At 48.5% G+C, this 23,803-nt stretch overlaps 1 protein-coding gene across 3 annotated transcripts in view; it reads right to left on the minus strand.

Annotated features, from left to right (window-relative positions):
• The window catches only part of dvl3b (dishevelled segment polarity protein 3b), a 79,583-nt gene extending 63,569 nt beyond the window's left edge, over window positions 1-16,014 (minus strand). For 2 of the 3 annotated variants that reach the window (XM_078410541.1, XM_078410540.1), the window contains exon 1: window positions 15,509-16,014. In XM_078410541.1, the coding sequence (XP_078266667.1) occupies window positions 15,509-15,669 (161 nt within the window). In that variant the 5' untranslated portion in view covers window positions 15,670-16,014. Of the gene's footprint in view, window positions 1-14,678; window positions 14,831-15,508 lie in introns of those variants that run through there. The other variant, XM_078410542.1, reaches the window with a different exon arrangement.
• Between the last annotated feature and the right edge of the window lie 7,789 nt (window positions 16,015-23,803).

The raw sequence follows: 23,803 nt of genomic DNA on the forward strand, positions 1-23,803 counted from the left end.
CTGGTCTGATGAAACCAAGATTGAACTCTTTGGCCTGAATACCAAGCATCACATCTCATCACCTGGCCAATACCATGTTATCGGGATGTTTTTCAGCGGCAGGAACTGAGAGACTAGTCAGGATCGAGGGAAAGATGAACGGAGCAAAGTACAGAGAGATCCTTGATGAAAACCTGCTCCAGAGACTGGGGTGGAGGTTCACCTTTCAACAGGACAACGACCCTAAGCACACAGCCAAGACCACGCAGGAGTGGCTTCGTGACAAGTCTGTGAATGTCCTTGAGTGGCCCAGCCAGAGCCCGGACTTGAACCCAATCGAACATCTCTGGAGGGACCTGAAAATAGCTGTGCATCGACGCTCCCCATCCAACCTGAGAGCTTGAGAGGATCTGCAGAGAAGAACGGGAGAAATTACCTAGATACAGGTGTGCCAAGCTTGTAGCTTCATACCCAGGAATCGCTGCCAAAGGTGCCTCAAAGTATTGAGTAAAGGGTCTGAATACTTATGTAGATGTGATATTTCAGTTATTTATTTTTAATTACTTTGCAAAAATTTCTAAACATCTGTTTTTGCTTTTTTATTATGGGGTATTGCGTGTAGATTGATGATATAAAAAAAGAATTTAATCCATTTTAAAATAAGGCTGTAACGTAACAAAATGTGGAAAAAGTGAAGGGGTCTGAATACTTTCTGAATGCACTGTAACCAATGTCAAACTACCTCAGAGCTGTCTGAGACAGTGCCGGCTCATAGCATTAAATGGCACGTCACAAATAGCAGAGCTAATTACACAGAGCTGAGGAGCAGATCAGCCGTGGAAGATATGAACTTTGGCACAATACTGAGGGGTGGAGAAAACAAGAAATAAAAAGCAAAGAGAAAGGGTTGGGCAAGGCTGTTCTATAATTCACTGTATGTTGGGCCAGTAGCTGTTTATTTTAGTTTAAAAAAAAAGATACAGCATGGTAACAGGCCATTCGGCCCACTGAGTCCACATCGACCATCGATCACCCATTCTGTGTTATCCCACTTTCTCATCCACTGCCTACACACTAGGAACGATTCACAGAGTGTCAATTAATGCACAACCCCACATGTCTTTGGGATGTGGGAGGAAACCCATGTGGTCACAGGGAGAACGTGCAAACAACATTCACAGAGAGCGCCCAAGTTCAGGATCGAACCTAGGTGCTCAGAGGCAGCAGTTCTATCAGCTGCACCGCTGAGCCTGTGAGATCTTGCTGTGTAAATTGGCTGCTACATTTTCTACACCATCGTAATGTCTACATTTTATAAGTACATGTTTTGGTTTTTCCATCAACGGATGTGGATGACGCAGACAACGTTGGTGGATAACTTAATCACTGCGCAACCAGTCCCCATAATCGCCTTTCCAGCTTCCTGAAGCAGTGAATAGTTTTTTTGCAACTCTCTCTGAAGTATGGAAAATGCTAGATATACCAGTTAACTTTGTGGGTCAATCGGAACTGGGAGAAGTTAGAACTCCAATAGAGGTTGTGGTGCAGAGTGTGGGGAGGGATGCGGGGGCGGTGAAGGGAATATCTTGAGAGGGATGGAGATTGGGATGGGGAACATACAATGTTGATGAAAGCCGCAACAGCAAGAGGCACAGATGTGTGAAAACGCACACCTCCAAATTCAGGGACAGTTTATTCCCAGCTGTTATCAGGCAACTGAACCATCCCATCACCAACTAAAGATCAGTCCGGACCTCTCATCTAACTCATTGGAGACCCACGGACTATCTTTAATCGGACTTTACTGAACATTATCTTGCACTAAACGCTATTCTCTTTATCTTGCATCAGTACACTGTGGACGGCTTGATGGTAATCATGTGTGGTCTTTTCACTGACTGGATAGCACGCAACAAAAATGCATTTCACTGTACCTTGGTACACATGACAATAAACTAAACAAAGTTGATCTGTGCAAAACAGGGACAGTTTCTTCCCGGCTGTTATCAGGCAAGTGAAACATCCTATCACTAACTAGAGAGCGGTCCCAACCACACATCTACCTCATTGAAGAACCTTGGGCTATCTTTAATTGGACTTTACCTTGAACTAAACGTTAACCTGTGCCTGTATACAATGGACAGCTTAATTGTATTACTGTGTTGTTGTTCTGCTGACTGGAAAGCACAAAGCCAAAAAAGCTATTCACTGACTTAGAATTACAGCACTTAGAGTAACAGGCCCTTTGGCCCACCGAGTCTGCACCAACCAGCGATCACCCTGTATACTAGCACTATCCAACCACACTAGGGACAATTCATAATTTACAGAAGCCAATTAACCTACAAAAACCTGTACGTCTTTGGGATGTGGGAGAAAACCCACGCCGTGACAGGGAGGACATACAAACTCCATACTGCCAGCACCCATAGTCAGGATCCAAGCCGGGATTCCCGGCCCATCCCCCCACCTCCACGCGAACAGACAGGGCTGGAATCCTCTTCAGTGGAAATCACCTGCCAGCTGGCTCCGTGCCACTGAGTGCCTGTGAACTCCCTACTCCCTCATGCAAGCCTAGATGGAATGCGTGGCAAGGTATAAAAGTTGCTACAATCATTCATCGGCAGTGCGTTTTATCATCCGTTGCACATTCAGGGATCAGTCACCGTGTACATACATACAATTCTTGCACCACTCTAAGCTACTTGTTCTACACCAGTCTCAGAGGTGGTACACCACGTCTCTACAGCCCAAAGTATCCACCCCCATGTATACGGCCTCAGATCTGTGTGCAAAGATAAACACAAAATGCTGGAGTAACTCAGCGGGTCAGGCAGCATCTCTGGGGAAAAGAAATGTGACCTTTCGAGTCAAGACCCTTATTCAGTCTGAAGAAAGGTCTCAACACAAATGTCCAGTCTGAACAAGGGTCTCAAACCGAAACATCATCTATTCCTTTACTCCAGAGATGCCGCCTGACCCGCTGAGTTACTCCAGCATTCTGGATCTATCTTCGGTGCAAACAAGCATCTGCAGTTCCTTCCTGCACATCAGATCTGTATCCATCAGTACCACTGCATTATTATACAAGATCAAGCTTGTACCCACCATTCTTACACATCGATGGATTTGCACTTAATGGCATAGAGCAGGCACAATTAGTTGGTAAGGTGCAACGAGTAATGTGAAACATGAAATGCGATGTTATCCACTTTGGAAGGAAGCGTGAGAAAAATATTTTTTAATTAGCGAGACTTTAAGAGCAGCAAAGTGGCGTAGCTGGTAGAGTTGCCGACCCACAGTGTCAGAGATGCAGGTTCGATCCCCACCTTTGGTGCTGTCTGTGTAGAGTCTGTGTGGTAGTTCCCCGTGACCGTGTGGATTTCCTCCCACATCCCGAAGACGTGCAGGTTTATAGATTGGTAGGCCCCACTGTAAATTGCCCCCTAGTGTGTAGGGAGTGGATGAGAGAGGGATAACATAGAACTAGTGTGAACGGGTGATTGATGGTCGGCATGGTCCCAGTGGGCCGAAGGGCCTGTTTCCACGCTGAATCTTTCAATCAATCAATTAAAATACAACAGGCAAAGAGAAAAATACCCGAATGCTGAAAGTAATTTTCAGCATTGTAGCAATACAGTTCCAGACAAAAAGTGAAAATTTCCCAGTAAGATAGATTGGAGGATTGGGACGACATGCTAGCTCAGTGAATGGCTGTTCAGTGGCCTGACAGCGGGGAAGAAGCTGTTCCTGAATCTGGTGGTGTGTGCTTTCAAGCTTTTATATCTTCTGCATGACAGGAGAGGGGAGAAGAGGGACTGACAAGGTTGCGAGTTGCCCTTGATTATGCCGGCTGCTTTCCCAAGGCAGTGTGAAGTGTAGATGGAGTCGTTGGTGGGGAGTCTGGCCCGTGTGATGGACTGGGCTACATCCACAACTCTCGATAATCCACAATTGAATTAAACACACAGGCCGACAGGAACTGGAAATGAACCCAGAGAGTTTCCTGACCTTGAAGGCTCAGCAAGCAGACTTAACGTTGAGAGATTCCAATGGGTCCCAGCCAGTCAGTAACCAGATGCTGAACTCGATTAGAAAGAAAGGCAGACACACCGAACCCAAGGAAAAGAGCAATTACTAATGTAAACCAACCGCAAATAGAGAAGCGGGTGCATGTTGTGTACAGTGGGATTCAAGGCTTAGGCAAGGACAGCCCCTGACGACACCCCTGCACTGTAATAGATCTGTGGGCAGGCGTGGCCTTATTTACTGGAATAATGAACGAGCCCTGTGTTGGTCACAATCTCTTCGGTATTTTAAGGGCAGCACAGTGGCACAGCGGTAGAGCCTCTGCCTCACAGAGCCAGAGACCAGAGTTTGATCCTGACTACGGGTGCTGTCTGCATGGAGTTTGCATGTTCTTCCTGTGATCGTGTGGGTTTTCTTCGGGTGCTCTGGTTAACTCTCACATTCCAAAGACATAGAGGTTTGTAGGTTAATTGGCTTTTGGAAATTGTAAATTGTCCCCAATGTGTAGGGTGCAACTCGTGTACGGGGGTTCGCTGGGTGGCATGGACTCTATATCTCTAAACTAATTATTGGTCTAATAAGCTCTTCCTTATAGTTTAGTTTAGTGATAGTGTGGAAACAGACCATTCAGCCCACCGAGTCCATGTCGATCAGCGATCACCCATTCACACTAGTTCCACATTATCCCAGTTTCTCATTCACTCCCTACACACCAGAGACAATTTACAGAGGGCCAATTACCTGCAAACCCGCACGGCTTTGAGATGTGGGAGGAAATCGGAGCACGCAGAGGAAACCCATGCAGTCACAGGGAGAACGTACAGCACAGGAACTGTTCCTGTGCTGTACTGTTCTACGTTCTAGTCTCCCATGTTAACAAGTTTTACTGCAAATGATTTCTGCAGAATATATTTCACTCGCTGTCACCAGATCAATAATTTTACCTCATTGAGAAATGACCATACATCATATTTCCGTACCCATCTAACCAAGAGGTGCTACATCATTGCGAACATACACTATTACTGAGAATACAAATCATACGCAGTGCAAGGATCCACATCAAAATAGAGTCATGCATTTATATAATTCTAGACCAAGTGGACCCTTTGGGCGCAAACATCTCCTGCATTGGTGCAGCACCCTCTCCTCCCTCCCCCCCCCCCCCCTCCCCTCCCCCCACTCCATCCCCCTCAACCCCCTTTATCCTCCCTCCTCCCTAGGAGATAGATTTAAACTTTAAAATGTGAATAACTTTAAAAATATAACACCGATTTCAATGAAACCTCTTTCATTACCACCAAAGGGGCGATGATGAGTAAGGTGGGCCTAAAATTGTCATGCTATCGTGTACCGTTTAGGCTATAGTTCAGGAACAAACAAACGAGAGTTTTAGTATATAGAATACAACGTCTTCTCCTCTGTTATCAGGTTTCTGAACAGTCCTTCCATAAGCTACGGCACTGTCCGATTCACCTCTACCCCATTGCGGACAATGGACTTTATCTATGGAACTGGTACGCTCCAATGCTGAGAACTATATTCAGCAATCTGTATCTTCCCCTTTGCTCTACCTATTGTACTGGAGTTTGAGTTGATTGTATTTATGTATAGTGTTATCTGATCTGTTTGGATGGCATGGAATACAAAGCTTCTCACTGTACCTCAGTACACGTGACACTGATAAATGTAAATGACCGTGGGATGATGTAAAGTGCTGCCATTTTGAACCCAATCAGAACAAGCAACAGATTTGTCTCCAGAAAGTTCCCATGGTGACGTGACAGTGATCAAGATATGTGAAATTTAATCGGAGGATCAGGCCCCAGTGTCTCAGCAATGCAGTTTGGTCATAACCGGACGACAAGCCTCACCATACCACACCGACAATCAATCACCCATTCACACTAGTTCTATGTTATTCCACTTTCGCATCCACTCCCTACACAATTTACAGAGGGCCAATCAACCTACAAACCCACACATCTTTGGAATGTGACAGGAAACTAGAGCACCCGGAGGAAACTCATGTGATTACATGGAGAACGCACAAACTCCACACACACAGACAGCACATAAGGTCAGAAACCCGGGTCTCCAGTGCAGCAGCAGCTCTAACCTCTGTGCTGTCCTGAGGAATAGGGACAGCTCGATGATATAAACAATGCCCAAAGTCCAAGACCCAACCAGCTCATGCCAGCACAAACCAATGGCCGTCTGAGTAACAGTGATAACCACACTCCTCTATACTTCAGGGACAAGTGGTGCAGCGGTGGAGTTGCTGCCTTACAGCACCAGAGAGCTGGGTTCGATCCTGACTCTGGTTGCTGTCTGCAAGGAGTTTGTACATTCTCCCTGTAACTGCTCCAGATTCCTCCCACACTCTAAAGATGTGCATGTTTGTGGGTTAATTGGCTTTGGTAAATTCTCCCTGGTGTAGAGGATAGTGTTAGTGCACTGGTCGGTGCGGACTCGGTGATCTGAAGTGCCTGTTTCCACATTGTATCCCGAAAAATCTAAAAGACAAGGAACACCAATAGCAGAACCCTCAGAGTAAATTGAGAGTTACCAACCAACTGTCCCTAAAATCCCTGAAGTTAGATAAAGAACATCACAGTCCTTTCCCCAAACAGTACACAAGAGTAACTGCAGATGCTAGAATTGGAACCAAAACACAAAGTGCTGGAGGAACTCAGCAGTACGACTAGGAAGGAACTGCAGAAGAAGGGTCCTGATCCAAAACTTCACCTGTTACTTTCCTCCAGAGATGCTGCCTGACCCACTGAGTTAGTCAGTCAGTCATTAGTTTATTGTCATGCCAGTTCCATACATGGTACAATCTTGTGTGAAAAGCTTGTGTTGGAGGATTTCGTACAGTAAATTTAACATTGAATTATAAAGTGCATGCATTAAATTATAAAGTAAACATTAAATGATAGACAGAGTCCCTTTTCGGGTGAGTTTCAGGGCTGGTTGGTTCAGCACTTTGTGTCTATCTATCTTGGGGAAGAATTCAGTGGGCCAAGCGGCATCTGTGGAGGTAGTGGACAGACGATATTTCGGGTCAGGGTCCTTCATCAGACTGGTCTGAACAGTAGCCTAGCCCCCGCACATCTCCATAAAACTTTCCCTTCTGACCTATTTCCCCAGTCTCGATGCTGGGTATGTAGACTCCATTCAAATTCCAACACAAACATTCTCACGAAAAGCTGCAAAGCTTTTGATTCAGTGCCGGTGACCAGAACATTCCAGGATCCAGCAGTCATGAATCACCAGCCACCTCCACACCACACAGTTCCCCGACAGAATTACTCTAGAATTTCACGAACAGCTCCAGAAACGCTGCATTATATTTTACATGCATCGCCATTCCAAAAGCTGTGTTTTTTTTAAATGAATGATCTTCATTGAGTAGGTGGGAAGTGTTAAAATAATTCAGTCAGGAACATTTATCAGAGAGAGAGAGAAATCTCTGTCCACTCAACCTTCATGTTACAAGTAAGAATTTCATTGTTATGATTTGGTACCAAAAAAACAACTCTCACCCTCCTGCGCTCCCTCAAACCCCCCCCCCTCTCCGTCACTCAACCCCTCTCCTCACTCTTTCCCCCTCAAACCCCTCTCTCTCAAACTCCACTTCCCTCTCAAACCCCCTCTCCCTCCCTCAAATCCCTCTCCATCAAATTCCCTTCTCCCTCTAACCCCCCTCTCCTCCTCAAACACCTCCCTCTCTCCCTCTCTCCCTCTCTCTCTCTCTCTCGAACTGAGCATGGCTCCCAAATGCATTTTTTAACTGGCCACCCTTTAACCTCCGAACGGAGATTATTCGTTTAGTGACTCCGTCCTGTGTGCCTTGATGTGTCGGGCCAAAAACTCATTAAACGGCACAGCCAGCTGATAGACGGGAGGCTTTAATTGTGTGAGCGTGGTCTAGATTGGAACATGTGACTCGAGTTCAAATCGCAGCGAGCCACAGGTTGCCGTTCCACCAACTCAGCCAAGCCGACACATAGGTCACGGAGAGGATTCCAGTGACGCATTTCCCCACAGGGATCCATGCAAATGGATAGGACAGGTTTAGAGGGATATGGGCCAAACGCAGGCAGGTGAGACTAGTGCAAATGGAACATGTTGGTTGGAGTGGGCAAATTGGGCCGAAGGGCCTGTTTCCAGGCCATATGACTCTAATTCATGTTAATGTTACAGACAGGAAATGCTGGGAACACCTAACAGGTCGGGCAGCATCTGTGGAAAGAGGATCAGAGTTAACGTTTCACTCAAAGACCCTTCATAGATCAGTGATGGTGTCATTAACATGAACCATTAACTCTGCTTCTCTCCCAGTTTAGTTTAGTTTATTATTGTCACATGTACCGAGATACAGTGAAAAGCTTTTTATTGCGTGCTATCCACTCAGCGGAAAGACTAGAAATAATTACAATCAAGCTGTCCACAGTGTACAGATAAAGGATAAAGGAAATAACATTCAATGCAAGATAAAGTCCAGTAGAATCTGATTAAATAATTATAGTAGAGAATTAGTTCGAAAATTAAAGAATTAGTTCAAAAGTCTCCAATGACGTAGATGGTAGGTCAAGACCGTCTCTCTAGTTGGTGATAGGATAGTTCAGTTGCCTGATAACAACTGGGGAGAAACTGTCCCTGAATCTGGAGGTATGCGTTTTCACACTTCTGTACCTGATGGGAGAGGGGCGAAGAGAGAGTGACCAAGGTGAGACTGGTCCTTGATTATGCTCCTGGCCTTGCCGAGGCAGCCTGAAGTGTAGATAGAGTCAATGGAAGAGAGGTAGGGTTGTGTGTTGGGCTGGACTGCGCCCACAATTCTTGGCAATTTCTTGCGATCTTGGATGGAGCAGTTACCAAATCATGCTGTGATGCGTCCAGTTACAATTGTCCATGCTGACCAACTGGCCCCATCTAAGCTAGTCACACTTGCCCATGTTTGGCTCCAGACCCTCGCGCGGTCTTGGTTCTTGGAGTTCTGTCTGTTCTCAGCTCACCACCCCGCCCTCAGTTCTGACAATCGGCTACACTCCCACAGGAGGCTTTCTGAAGGTGAGATGTGACTTTGTGTTCAAGACATTTGGTGAAAAGGTGTGAAGAGGCAATAATGTCATACAGTACGGAAACAGGCCCCTTGACCCAACCTGTACTTCCCAACTAAGATGCCCCATCTACTCGAGACAGTAAATCTTAAGAGTCAATAATGTCATACAGCACGGAAATGGGCCCCACGATGCCCCATCTACACTAGAGTCAATAAATCTTGTAGTCATAGCTTAATTGTCTATTGTCTATTATCTTATGGTGTCCTATCCACATGTAACATCAGGAAACGTGGCAATTGTATGCTGATGTGACCTAATCCATCTCACCACCACATCCCTCCAATCCCCCGCTTTCAATAGCCCCTTAAACAGCCTTGCCCAGTAACACAATGAATGTGCAGAATTTCCTCCCACTGAACACTCAAGAGAGCAAGTAGAGTGGTACAGAAGCCATACAGTATGCTATAGCATAAAGGTCTGAAGAAGGGTCCCACCTGAAACGTCACCGACACTTTTTCTCCAGAGATGCTGCCTGATCCACTGAGTTACTCCAGTGTTTTGTCTTTTTCCAAATCCAGCCTGTCTTTACAGTGCATCAATTCCCAGCGTTACATTTTCCACTGCAACGTGTCAATCTTTGTTTCTACATTTTGTTTCTACATATGGTATGCTTGTTTTCATAGGTTATGGTATTGAGTTCAAGTGTCAGGAAGTCATGATGCAGCTTTATAGGACTTATAGGTCACGCCACATTTGGAGTATTGTTTACAGTTCTGGTTGCCCCATTACGAGAAGGATGTGGAGGTAGTAATCACCCAACACTCGTTCTGTCCGACAAGCTAGGAGCAATTTACAGAAGCCAATTAACCTACAAACCTTTGGAGTGTGGGAGGAAACCGGAGCACCTGGAGGAAGCCCATGCGGTCACAGGGAGAACGTTCAAACTGCACACACAGGCAGCACCAGAGGTCAGGATCGAGCCCAGAGTGTCTGATGCTGTGAGGCAGTGGCTCCACTCACTGTACCACTGTTATTATCACATGTACCGAGGTACAGTGAAAAGCTTCGTTTTGCAAGCAAATCAGATAATACAATATATAGATACAATCAAGTCCAACTCAAGTACAATAGATGGAGCAAAGGGAACAACTAAATTTAAATGGTGGAAAAGGGATTTAAAAGAGAGGGATGGTTGTAGCAGATGTTAGTAGATCCTCCTCTGGAACCAGCATACAGAGTCACCACAATCTGGCACCATCTTATTCCACAATGTCTCACAACACCAACCCACTACCACTGAAATCTCCCTTCCTGCCTTTGCTACCTCCAATCTAGTTTATTTCAGCACACTCCTGGATAGAGGGTTTTCAAATCCCTCCATCGCCTTGCCCCTCTCTGCCCCCAGCCGTGTTTTTATTCCAATTCTGAGCGTTTGATCAGACCCATATCAGTTACCCCATTCCTGAAAGCCTAGCATTCAGCTGCCAAGATCCCGAGGCCTGGAATCTTCCTCATATACCTTAGCACCTTGCTCTCCCTCTTTAGACTTGAGATACAGCGCGGAAACTGGCTCTTCAACCCACCCACCGAGTCCACGCCGACTGGCGATCATCCTATACACTAGTACTATATTACACATTAGCAACATTCGACATTTGTTTTCGCTATGTCATCCCACTTCCTCATCCACTCCCTACACAGAGCGGCTCAGCGATAGAGTTGTTGCCTCACAGTGCCAGAGACCCGGGTTTGAACCTGGCTATGGGTGCTGGCTGTGTGGAGTATGTACGTTCTCCCTGTGACCGCGTGGGGTTTCTCTGGGTGCCCGGTTTCATCCCACACTACAAAAACGAGCAGGTTTGTAGGCTAATTGGCATCTGTAAATTATAAATTGTCCCTAGTGTTTAGGATAGTGCTAGTGTACAGGGTAATCGCTGGTTGGAGCATAATTGGTGGGTTGAAGGGTATGTTTACACACTGTATCTCCAAACTAAATTAAGGCTAATTTACAGAGGGCCAATAAACCTACAAACCTATACGTGTTTAGAACGTGGAAGGAAACAGGAGCTGCCGATGAAAATCCATGCGGTCACAGGGAGAATGTACAAACTCCATACAGATAGCACCCGTAGTCAGGATCAAACTTGGGTTTATGGTGCTGGAAGGCAACAACTCTACCAATGCGCCACTGTGCCTCCTCAAAAACCTAGCTCAGACAAAAATTTAATTACCCTCCCCCTTGTCCCTTTCCAACTATGTCCCTCCCTCTGGCTTCACATTTCACTCCTCCTCCTCTCTCCTTAACTGACCCCCTTTTGTCTCCTTTTCACCTCTCGCCTTTGTCACTTACTCCAGCCATCTGCCAATTTAGGTTTACGTTTATTAATGTCACATGTACCTCGATACACTGAAGAGCTTTGTTTAGCTTGCTATCCACTCAAACCAGATAATACTATACATAAATACAATCAATCTCAAATCAAAAAGGTCTTGGAAAGAGAGAGTGTAGCATGTAGTTTCTCAGCATTGTATTGCAACAGTTCCAGAGACAAAGTCCAATGTCCGCAATAAGGTTGGTTATAGAATCAACCACCCCTCCCCCGTCCTGTATCCACCTATCACATGCCAGGCTTTGTCTTGTCCCCACTTCTGAAAGGTTACAGGGAGAAGGCAGGAGAATGGGGTTGAGAGGGAAAGATAGATCAGTCATCATCAAATGGTGCAGCAGACTCGATGGGCTAAATGGCCCAATTCTGCTCCTGTGGCTCATGAGTTTTCTTTTCCTCCTTTTTCCCCACCTACTACAATCGTCCGAAGAAGAGTCCTGATCCGAAAGGTCACTCATCCATTCCCTCCTGGGTTCCTCCAGCACTTTGCATTTTCAGCATCTGCAGTTCCTTGTGCTCTGTTATTTCCTTGTATATCTCAATGTCAGTCCTACTTTGACAGCCCTCCCATACAGTGCCTTGGGAGGGGGTGGAGTTTTTCCTATGTTATCGTGCAAGATAAATGGAAATTAATATTGCTCACCGCTGGAAACAGTGGCTTCAGGTCTGGCAATGCCGCAACTTTAACATTTTTTCTTCTCTGCAAACAAATCCCTTTGATACCTCACCACTTCCAATCACTAACATCCTCCAGTTCCACAATGCAGAAATCCAAGAGTTTATAGAGTCATACAGCACAGAAATCAAGCCTTCAGCCCAACTTGCCCATGGCATCTGAGAAGCTCCATCTACACTGGTCTGACTCCAGCATTTGTGTCTTATATCGATCACATATTCCATCAACAGCGCATTATCAAATCTAGTGCTGGGATGTGCAAGGGTGTTTCACTATAAAATATAGGGATGGTAATGATTACAAGTTATTCTGGTTTCTGTCTTGCAAGTATACATGATACCAGATTTTCACAAACAGACTTGTAACCATCCCTTGCAGGCATTACAGTCTTTTCTACTGAAAGACCTGTGTCCAACTGTATCACATTAATGGCACAGTAGTGCAGCTGGTAGAGCTGCTGCCTCACAGCACCAGATCGAACCCGGGTTCAATCCTGACCTCAGGTGCTGCCTGTATGGAGTTTGTATGTTCTCCCTGTGAACACATGGGTTTTCTCCGGGTGCATCGGTTTCCTCCCACATCTCAAGGACATGCGCGTTTGTGGGTTAATTGGCCTCTGTAAATTGCCCTTACTTCGTAGGGAGTAGATGAGAAAATGGGATAACATTGAACTAGTGTGAACGGGAGATTGATGGATTCTGTGGACTGAAGGGCCCGTTTCCATGCTGTACCTCTAAACAAAAACTAAACTGAACCCATACAGACCACCCCGCATCACACTGGAGTTTTGATCCACAAAACATGTCCACATCTCAATTTTCCACAATGCAAACCCTCAACAAAGTTTGACACAAAGTGCTCGAGTAACTTAGTAGGTCAGGCAGCCTCGCTGGAGAACATGGATAGGTCATGTTTTGGGTCAGGACCCTTCTTTGGATTGACAGAGTAGGAGGGGCAAAAACCTGGAAAAGAGAGGTGGGGGTGGGACAGAGCCTAGCAAGTAAGAGGAGGTGTGTGTGTGTGCGTGCGTGCGATTGTCAGATGGGTGGTGAGATTGAAAAAAGCTAGAGGGGATAAGGAGACAAAAAGTGTCAAACAACAGAATTGCAGGTGCTTCTTTTCCAGTTTTCTCTGCTCTACTACAAATAGTCTGAAGAAAGGTCCTAACTTGAAACATGTCCTGTCCATTCCCCCCACAGATGCTGCCTGGTCCGCTGAGTTCCTCCAGCACTTTGTGTTTTGCAAAAAGGTGTCAGATAAGATTTAGGTTTATTATTGTCACGTGTACCGAGCGAGGTATAGTGAAAAGCTTCATTTTGCGTACTATCCAATTAGATCAGATAAATACAATCAAGCCAAAATCAAGTAGAATAGTTAGAGCTAAGGGGAAGATAGAGTGCAGAATATAGTTCTCAGCATTGTAGCGCATCAGTTCCAGAGACAAAGTCCAATGTCTAATCTGGTGTAGAGGTGAATCGAACAGTACCCTCACTTATGGAAGGGCCATTCAGAAGCCTGATGCCAGAGGGGAAGAAGCTGTTCCCGAGTCTGGTGGTGCGTGCGTACGTCCTGCCTAATATGAGCAGGGTAAAGATGGAATGACTGGGGTGGAACAATTTTTTTGATTATGTTGTATTGATTGATACAGCATGGAAACAGCCCTTCGGTCTACCAAGTCCAGGTCAACCATCCACCACCCATTCACACTAGTTCTATTCAGACTAGTTCACCGTTCATATTAGTTCTATGATTTCCCACTTTCTCATCCACTCCTTGCACACGAAGGGCAATTTACAGAGAGGTGATTAACCTACAAACCCGCACGCTTTGGGGATGTGGGAGGAAGCGGGAGCACCCGAAGGAAACCCACGCAGTCACAGGGAGAACGTGCAAACTCCACACACAGACAGCACCCGAGGTCAGGATTGAACCTGGCTTTCTGGCGCTGCGAGGCAGCGGATGGAAACACTGTGCCACCCCCGTCTACTTTTCCGTGAGTGGATGGAGTCAACGTGGGGGTGGAGAGGAGTGAGATGTGCAGCCAGAGGGAGAGAGGGATAAGGGTGGATTGACCAGGGGGGGGGGGGGAGGAAGGCTGAGACTGACTCCCTGGGTGATCGCGGGCCAAGGAGAGAGATCTTAAAGATCCTTTTGGACCGGGTTAAAGATGCGGGGGTTGGCAGTGAAAGCGCGGCCGCTGGTCCCAGCAGAATGGGGAGGATGCAAACAGACACCGAGCTGTCAGCCCAGCCCAGCCCCAGGCTTGAGCCCCTGGCCGCGGCCACTGGGACAGGCTCCTGTGGGCGGCGGCCACGGGACGTCCTGGCCGCGGATTCCCGCTCCAGGGGAGGCCGCAGCTGCAGCCACCGGGTACACTGGTTCCCCATCACAAACAGACGGGACTCTCAGCATCAACCCCGTCACACACACTCATACACTCATACACTACACTCATACACTCATACACAACTCACACAAACACATACACACACACACACACATATACATACATATACACACACACACACACAAACTCACACAAAGAGGCTCCGCCATTTTCCTGTCTGATGGGGCTGGAGAGAGGAGGGAGGGAGAGGAGAGGGACCTCGGCTCCAAGGTCTCCCCCCGGCCCAGCCCGGGTAGGCCCCCAAGTCCCGGGCGCTCGACAGCTGGGAGGGACAAGGCCGGAGGGAGTGTCAGAGCGGCCTCTATCCCCCATCCCCATCCCATCCACCCGGAGCCTGCACCGGGCCTCGGCCACAGCTCCCCGAGCCCCCGGCCATCACCACCCCCTCAGTCCCCGGCCATCACCACCCCCTCAGTCCCCGGCTACTGCCCCCCTGCGCCCGGCTGCCACATCAAGCCCACGTCCCCGTCCACAGAGCCGGCGCCCGGACACGGGCCGCGGGCGGCTCCTGGCACCTCCTCTGTTGTCTTTCTCACGGCTCACTCTCTCTCCCACCTTCCCCTCCTGCCCAGAATCTCCCTCTGCCTCTCTGCCCCGGGCTTCCCCATCCCTGTCTCTCCTCTCACTGACACCCTCACCCCAACTCCTTCCCCTTTCCCCTCTCCCCTTCAGACCATTCTTCCTCGCTTCCCCACCTCTCCTTCTCACTCTCCCAGGCTCTCTCCCCTCTCCTCCCTCATCGTAACCCCAACTCCATCCCTCTTCCACTTCCTAACCCCGGACTTCCCCACCTCTCCTTGTCCCTTCCCAGGGCTCCCCCACCTTTCCTTCTCCCTCTCTCCTCACCTCCCTCTCTCTCCATCCCCCTCTAGCCTCCTCTCCTCTACCCCCCCCCCCCCTCATCTCTACCCCCTCTCCTCCCCTCCCTCCCTCCCACCCATCCGCCGGCCCCGGCTCTCACCCGAAGTCCTGGTCCATGGATTTGAAGAAGAACTTGTAGTTGGGCTTGTTCAGCACCTGCTTGAAGTCGGCCAGGGTGACGCGCTCTGCGGGCAGCGGCAGCTTCACCAGGTACGGCGTCTCCTGCTCGTCGATGTGGTAGATGATCTTCGTCTCACCCATGGCCGCCCCCGGAGTTCGGGCTCCGACCCTCGGAGAGGCCGCCCCGCTCTCTCCCCGATCCCGGGCCGGGGCCTTCCGTCTGGGTAGTCGGGCCGCTCGATACTTTATATCCTCCCCCCCCCCCGGCCGATGGGGCTCCTTCCCCGGCTGCTACTTTGTATCCACCCGGCCGATGCTTTGTATCCACCCAGGGGCTACTTTGTATCCACCCCGGCCGCTCCGTTGTATCCACTAAGCCGATGCGTTGTATCCACCAGGCCGATGAGACCGTCTCCCTGGCCGATGGAGCTCGTTTCCCGGCCGATTACTTGGTAGCCTCTCCTCCCCCTGCCCCCGCCGAGTACCTCCTCTCCCCGGCCCGACACTGTATCCTCTGCCCAGGCCCGGCGCTCCGCCCAGTGCCGCCAGCCGCCACCCCCGAGCCCCAATCAGACGGCGAGGGGAGCGGCCGCCGCCCGTCACGGCGCCTGTGTTCACCCGGCCTGGCCAGCTGGCACCGCCGCCTCCCCCTCCCCTGCCCTCCCCCTCCTCTCCCCTCCCCTGCCCCCCCCTCCTCTCCCCTGCGCCCCCCCCTCCTCTCCCCTGCGCCCCCCCTCCTCTCCCCTGCGCCCCCCCTCCTCTCCCCTGCCCCCCCCTCCTCTCCCCTGCCCCCCCCTCCTCTCCCCTGCCCCCCCTCCTCTCCCCTGCCCCCCCTCCTCTCCCCTGCCCCCCCCCTCCTCTCCCCTGCCCCCCCTCCTCTCCCCTGCCCCCCCTCCTCTCCCCTGCCCCCCCCTCCTCTCCCCTGCGCCCCCCCTCCTCCTCCTCTCCCCTGCGCCCCCCCTCCTCTCCCCTGCCCCCCCCCTCCTCTCCCCTGCCCCCCCCTCCTCTCCCCTGCCCCCCCCCCTCCTCTCCGCTGCCCCCCCCTCCTCTCCCCTGCCCTCCCCTCCCCTGCCCCCCCCTCCTCTCCCCTGCCCCCTCCCCTGCGACCTCCCCTCCTCTCCTCTCCCCTCCCCTGCCCCCTCTCCCCTCCCCTCCCTCCCCTCCCCTCCCCCCTCCCCTCCCCTCCTCCCCTCCCCCCCTCCCCTCCCCTCCTCCCCTCCCTCCCCTCCCCTCCTCCCCCCCTCCCCTCCCCTCCTCCCCTCCTCCCCTCCCCCCCTCCCCTCCTCCCCTCCTCCCCCTCCCCCCCTCCCCCCTCCCCCCCTCCCCCCTCCCCCCCTCTCCCCCCCCCTCTCCCCCTCCCCTCTCCCCCCTCCCCCCCTCCCCTCCCCTCCCCTCTCCTCTCCCCCCTTCCCCCTCCCCCTCCCCCCTCCCCCTCCCCCCCTCCCCCTCGTCCTCCCCTGTCCTCCCCCCTGCCCTCCCCTCCCCTGCCCTCTCCTCTCCTCCCCCCTGCCCTCCCCTCCCCTGCCCTCCCCTACCGCGCCGCTCACCGGCCAATGCTGCGGCTTCGACGGTTCCCACCCACTGCTTCGCTACCAAAATGAAAAAAGGATCAGCCTTGCAGAAGATGTTGTTCTTAACATCAAGGGGCACACTACATGGGCAGCAGTATCTTTGATGGGCAGTACGAGACAGAGGACGGTGCGGGACCCTTCGGTCCACAATGTTTATGCCGAACATGATGCCAAGACCAACTCTAATCTGCCCGCACACCATCCAGATCCCTCCATTCCCTACATATCCATGTGCCTATCCACAAGCCTCTTAAATGTCACTATCGCACATGCCTCCACCACCAACACTGGCAGCGTGTTCCAGGCACTCGCCACTCTCTGTAAAAAGAAATTGTCCCGCACATCTACTTTAAACTTTCTTCCCCTTTCACCTTTAAATTATTCCCTCTCGTGTTTGACATTTCCACCCTGGGTAAAGGTTCTGACTGTCTACCCTATCTATGCCTCTCATAGTTTTACATACTTCTATCAGGTTTCCCCTCAGCCCCTCCCTGGTGCTCCAGAAAAAAAACAACGCAAGGCTGTCCAACCTCTGTTTGTACCTAATACCTTCTAATCCAGGCAACATTCTGGTAAACTTCCTTTGCACCCTCTCCAAAGCCTCCATATCCTTCCTCTGATGGGGTGATGAGAAAAGCATGCAATACCCATACTGTGGTCTGTGTAGATACTGGGGTCTGCATTGCCACATCCTGCTGGGTTCTCATAGGTTTTTCTATCTGATCACAGGCTGTGAGTATTGCTAACAAGGTTCTTAATAGTCTTTGTTGTAGGAGAAAGAATAGTGAGGGCTAATAACTAGTAAACAGAATAGATACAATAAGCTGGAGTAACTCAGCGGGTCAGGCAGCGTCTCTGGAGAAAAGGAATAGGTGGCTGTTCGGGTCGGAACCCTTCTTCAGACTCTGAGTCAGGGGGAGTGAAACTATTCCTTTTCTCCATGGATGATGCCTGACCCACTGAGTTACTCCAGCATTATGTGCCTATCTTCAGTTTAACTTGGACATGCTACCACAGCCACCTGTGTTTATCACCTCTTCCACAGCCAACAATGGACCATTGTGGGCTCCACCTTTCCTTGGTCATCGGTGCCGGCTCTAATTTGTTCTGAACTTTCTCTTTATTCTAGACCCAAAACATCACCTATTCCTTTTCGCCAGAGATGCTGCCTTACCCAATGAGTTACTCCAGCTTTTTGTGTCCACCTTTGGTGTAAACCTGCATCTGCAGTTCCTTCCTCTACAACTAGTAAATAGGGATGTGGATTGTGCTAATGTAGTGACAGGGAACCACAGTCAAACCCTAAAAGTAGTTTAGTTTAGAGATACAGCATGGAAACAGGCCCTTCCCCATCCGCACTGGCCAGTGATCCCCACACATTAACATTATTCTACACACACCAGGGACAATTTAGATTTGCACAGAAACCGAAGATCACGGAGAAAACCAACGTACAAACTCTGTACTGACAGCACCTGTAGTCGGGATTGAACCCGGGTCTCCGGCGCTGTAAGCTTTGTAAGGCAGCAACTCTACCGCTGCGCCACCATGCCGCCCCATGGAAATGCAGCAGTGACAACACCCAAGTTTCAGAAACTTCACCGATTACGTCATCTTGTGCACCATCATTGTAACAGAAAATTAGATCTACTGTCAACCAATTTAGACTTGTCGATAACCATTTTATTCTGTAATCAAGACGTGGGTTGTTACCTAATTAAGCCTTGCTATAACCTTTATTCTGACCTGGTCAAGACCTGGTTTTATTGTTAATCAGGTTTCTCTGCAATCTTGTCAGCTGAGAATGTAAAAGCTGTACCAAAATCGAGCTCAGGAAGTCAGCTTTGACAGATCTGCTGGTGCACACCTGTTTTAATAAATTGCCCGTTACTTTAAACACCAACTCTGAGTGGCCATTTTATTTGCTCCTACACTCTTGGAGATACTTTTTTTGCAAAAGAGGACATCTTAATCTCCAGTCTTTGTTATATACTAAAAATGCTGGAAAAACTCAGCAAGTGAGGAAACACCATTAATATTTGTGACGAAGGTCATGGACATGAAACATTAACTCTATTTCTCTTTCCACAGATGCTGCTCAGCCTGCTGAGTGTTTCATAAGTACTAGCTGTAGAATTAGGTCATTCGGCCTTCCCTGCCATTCAAACATGGCCGATCTATCTTTCCCTCTCAACCCCATTCTCCTGCCTTCTTCCCATAACCCCTGCCACATTGATAAAAAACATTTCGAGGGATATGGGCTCAATGCGAGCAGGTGGATGAGTGTAGTTGGAGTATGTTGCTCTGCAAGGGCAATTTAGTTTAGTTTAGTTTATTGTCACTTGGACCAAGGTACAGGTAAAAGATTTTGCTACGCGCTATCCAGTTAGCGAAAAAACTACATGATTACAATCAAGCCGTCAGTGCACAGATACATGATAAAGGGAATAATGTTTAGTGCGAGATAAAGTCCAGTAGTCTGATTAAAGATACAATGAGGTAGATGGGAGGTCAGGACTGCTCTCTCGTCAGTGATAGGATTGTTCAGTTGCCTGATAATAGCTGGGAAGAAACTGTCCCTGAATCTGGAGGTGTGCGTTTTCATGCCGCTGTACCTCTTGCCTGATGGGAGAGGGGAGAACAGGGAGTGACTGGGCCGAAGCACCTGTTTCCATGCTGTATTTCCAAAGTACTTGGAAAAGCCAGTCTGAACACCCTGGGACAGGTGGCCCCACATCACAACTTACTACGGCACCACAAAAGAGGATTTCAGTTTAGGGTGCCTTGGTAACAAATCTGGAATGAACTCTCTACAGAAACATTTTTCCAACAATGGTGCTATGGGGAACTCTGTCTCAGCCGGGGCAGGGAGGTTAACTTTTAATGAAGAACTGTCTCAATCAGGTACAATTGATGGAAGCTGGGCACCTCATTATTGCAATCAGGGCTGCGGCCAGTTTTGTGGACCTGCACAATGCAATTGTTCAAAGATTTATTTTTAAGATTTTCGCATGCACGGATGTTATTTATAAACATACTGGTATAACAGTGCCCTTATAATTTCAATTAAGGTTTGGAGGGGCACTTACTGGCTTCTGAAGGAACTAACTGTGTTCATAAATTCAACAGTCATAGGAGCAGAATTAGGCCATTTGGCCCATCAAGTCTACTCCGTCAATCATGGCTGATCTATCTTTCCCTCTCAACCCCATTCTCCTGCCTTCTCCCCATAACCTTTACTAATCAAATATCTATTAATTACCAGTGACGCCCTCCACGTCCGTCTATGGCAATGAATTCCACAGATTCATCACCAGCAAAAGAAATCCCTCCTCATCTCCTTTCTAAAGGTACTTCCTTTTATTCTGAGGCTGTGGCGTCTGGTCCTAGACTCCCCCATTAGTGGAAACATCCTCTCCACATCCGGGCCTTTCACTATTCAGTAAGTTTTAATGTGGTTCCCTCCTCGTCCTTCTAAACTCCAGTGAGTACAGGCCCAGTGCCGTCAAACGCTCATCATATGTTAACCCAATCATTCCTGGGATCATTATCGTTAACCTCCTCTGGACCCTCTGTAATGCCAGCACATCCTTCCTCAGAAATGGGGCCCAAAACTATTGTGGATTCTGTATTCCTCTACCCTGGCAGGGTGAAAGGCAGACCGGGTGGAGAAGAGTAAAGCTTTGTGGACGCAGCCCAGGCCATCACGCAAACCAACCTCCCTTCATCTACAATTCACCAACCTTAACTCCATCTGCACTTTACGATGCCTCGGCAAGGCCACCAGCATAATCAAGGACCAGTCTCACCCCGGGCACTCCCTCTTCTCCCCACCCATCAGGGAAGTGGTACAAACATTTGAAAACTCATGTTTTTTATGACAGAGTTAAAGGTCGAGGGACTTTAAACACAATTTGTGTCAACTGCAAAGCACATTAAACTGATTTCTTCTTTATGTTCAAATAACAATTGTATGGGAAGGTGTCCCAGCCCACAGAACTGAGTGTTCTACTGTTTAACTGAATACAGCTGCCCAACTCACAATTATACCCAACACCTATTAAAAATTAACCTTCAGTATTTAAAATCATGTGGTTTTGCACCTAATATAGAACATAGAACAGTACAGATGAGGAACAGATCCTTCAGCTCACAAAGCCTGTGTCTGTGCTGAACATGATGCCAAGTTAAAGTGATCTCCTCTGCCTGCAGGTGATCCATATTCCTCCATTCCCTACATATCCATGTCCCTACCAAAAAGTCTCATGTAGCATATAACAGCATATAGGTTTAGGTCTATTATTGTCATGTGTACCAAGGTACAGTGAAAAGTTTTTTTTTTGCATGCTGTCCAATCAAACCAGATATTACATGTAAATACAATCAAACCAAACTCAAGTACAATAGGTAGAGTGAAGGGGAAGATACAGAGTGTAGTATCATCCTCAGCATATAGAATATAAATCATAAAATATAAAAATAGTAATTTAAGATAATGATCTATATATTTCCAAACTTGTAAATCACTCATCTTAAGTTTAATTTAAAATCTTTTAAAAATCAGTTTACTTATTCAAATAGAATTCCCTGGTGTGATTTTCAGCTGCTAAATAAATCAATGCCAGGTTTTTCATTCATAAATAGAACAAGGATAATTTTTAATGCAAAACAGAAATAAACACTTGCGTTCCAGAATATTGCCTGATTATCTGGAAGTGTGGAGGGTTTTCCTGATAGGCGCCTGATCGCTGGTTCCCCTTCTCCCCTGACGTTCACCTCTGCAAAAAAAAGACACAAGGTGCTCGAGTAACTCAGCGGGTCAGGCAGCATCCTTGGAGAATATGGATAGACAATAGACAATAGACAATAGACAATAGGTGCAGGAGTAGGCCATTCAGCCCTTCCAGCCAGCACCGCCATTCAATGCGATCATGGCTGATCACTCTCAATCAGTACCCCGTTCCTGCCTTCTCCCCATACCCCCTCACTCCGCTATTCTTAAGAGCTCTATCCAGCTCTCTCTTGAAAGCATCCAACGAACTGGCCTCCACTGCCTTCTGAGGCAGAGAATTCCACACCTTCACCACTCTCTGACTGAAAAAGTTCTTCCTCATCTCCGTTCTAAATGGCCTACCCCTTATTCTTAAACTGTGGCCCCTTGTTCTGGACTCCCCCAACATTGGGAACATGTTTCCTGCCTCTAATGTGTCCAATCCCCTAATTATCTTATATGTTTCAATAAGATCCCCCCTCATCCTTCTAAATTCCAGTGTATACAAGCCCAATCGCTCCAGCCTTTCAACATACGACAGTCCCGCCATTCCGGGAATTAACCTAGTGAACCTACGCTGCACGCCCTCCATAGCAAGAATATCCTTCCTCAAATTTGGAGACCAAAACTGCACACAGTACTCCAGGTGCGGTCTCACCAGGGCCCGGTACAACTGTAGAAGGACCTCTTTGATCCTATACTCAACTCCTCTTGTTACGAAGGCCAACATTCCATTGGCTTTCTTCACTGCTTTCTGTACCTGCATGCTTCCTTTCATTGACTGATGCACTAGGACACCCAGATCTCGTTGAACTACCCCTCCTCCTAACTTGACACCATTCAGATAATAATCTGCCTTTCTATTCTTACTTCCAAAGTGAATAACCTCACACTTATCTACATTAAACTGCATCTGCCATGTATCCGCCCACTCACACAACCTGTCCAAGTCACCCTGCAGCCTTATTGCATCTTCCTCACAATTCACACTACCCCCCAGCTTAGTATCATCTGCAAATTTGCTAATGGTACTTTTAATCCCTTCGTCTAAGTGACGTTACGGGTTGGTACCCTTCTTCGGACTGATTAAGAACTGTTGCAAGAGGCGGTGGATGGAGGGTCGGTATCTGAGATCCAGGTTGGGCACAAACTGGGTGGCCTGGAACTGGAGCTGGAAGCCATGTGGCACAAGATGGTGGTGCAGGCAAGAAACACACAAGTGTTTGGGAAGGAACTGCAGATGCTGGTTTATACCGAAGATAGACACAAAGTGCTGGAGTAACTCAATGGGTCAGGCAGCATCGCTGGAGAAAAAGGAGTAGGTGACGTTTCCGGTCGGAACCCTCCTTCTGACTGACAGAGGTGGGGGTTGGAGGAGGAGGGGGGGTTGGAGGAGGAGAGAAGGTGGGGTGGGGGGGGGAACTGGAGGTGAGAAAAGGTCAGAACAAATCAGGGCGTGAAATCTGTGTGGTATCACACCTTCCCCAACCAACAATGGGCACAGAAACAGGCCCTTTGGCCCAGCTTCCCCATGCCGACCAACATGCCTCATCTACACTTCTCCCACCTGCCCGTATCCCTCTAAACCTTTCCTATCCATGTACCTCTCTAAATGTTTCTTAAACGTTGTGATAGTATCTCCCTCAACTACCTCCTCAGGCAGCTCATTCCATACACCCACCACCCTTTGTGTAAAACAGTTGCCCCTCATGTTGTTATTAAATCTTTCCTCCATCATGCTAAACCTCTGTCCTCTAGTTCTTGATTCCACTACTCTTGGTAAAAGACTCTGTGCATTCACCCAATCTATTCGTCTCGTGATCCTATATAGCTCTATAAGATCACCCCTCATCCTCCTACACTCCCAGGAATAACGTCCTAGCCTGCTCAAACTCTCCCTGTACTTGGAAACATACCGTAGAGTTCGGGGTTA

The sequence above is a fragment of the Rhinoraja longicauda genome, chromosome 13, assembly GCF_053455715.1.
Source record: "Rhinoraja longicauda isolate Sanriku21f chromosome 13, sRhiLon1.1, whole genome shotgun sequence".
Lineage (NCBI taxonomy): Eukaryota > Metazoa > Chordata > Chondrichthyes > Rajiformes > Arhynchobatidae > Rhinoraja > Rhinoraja longicauda.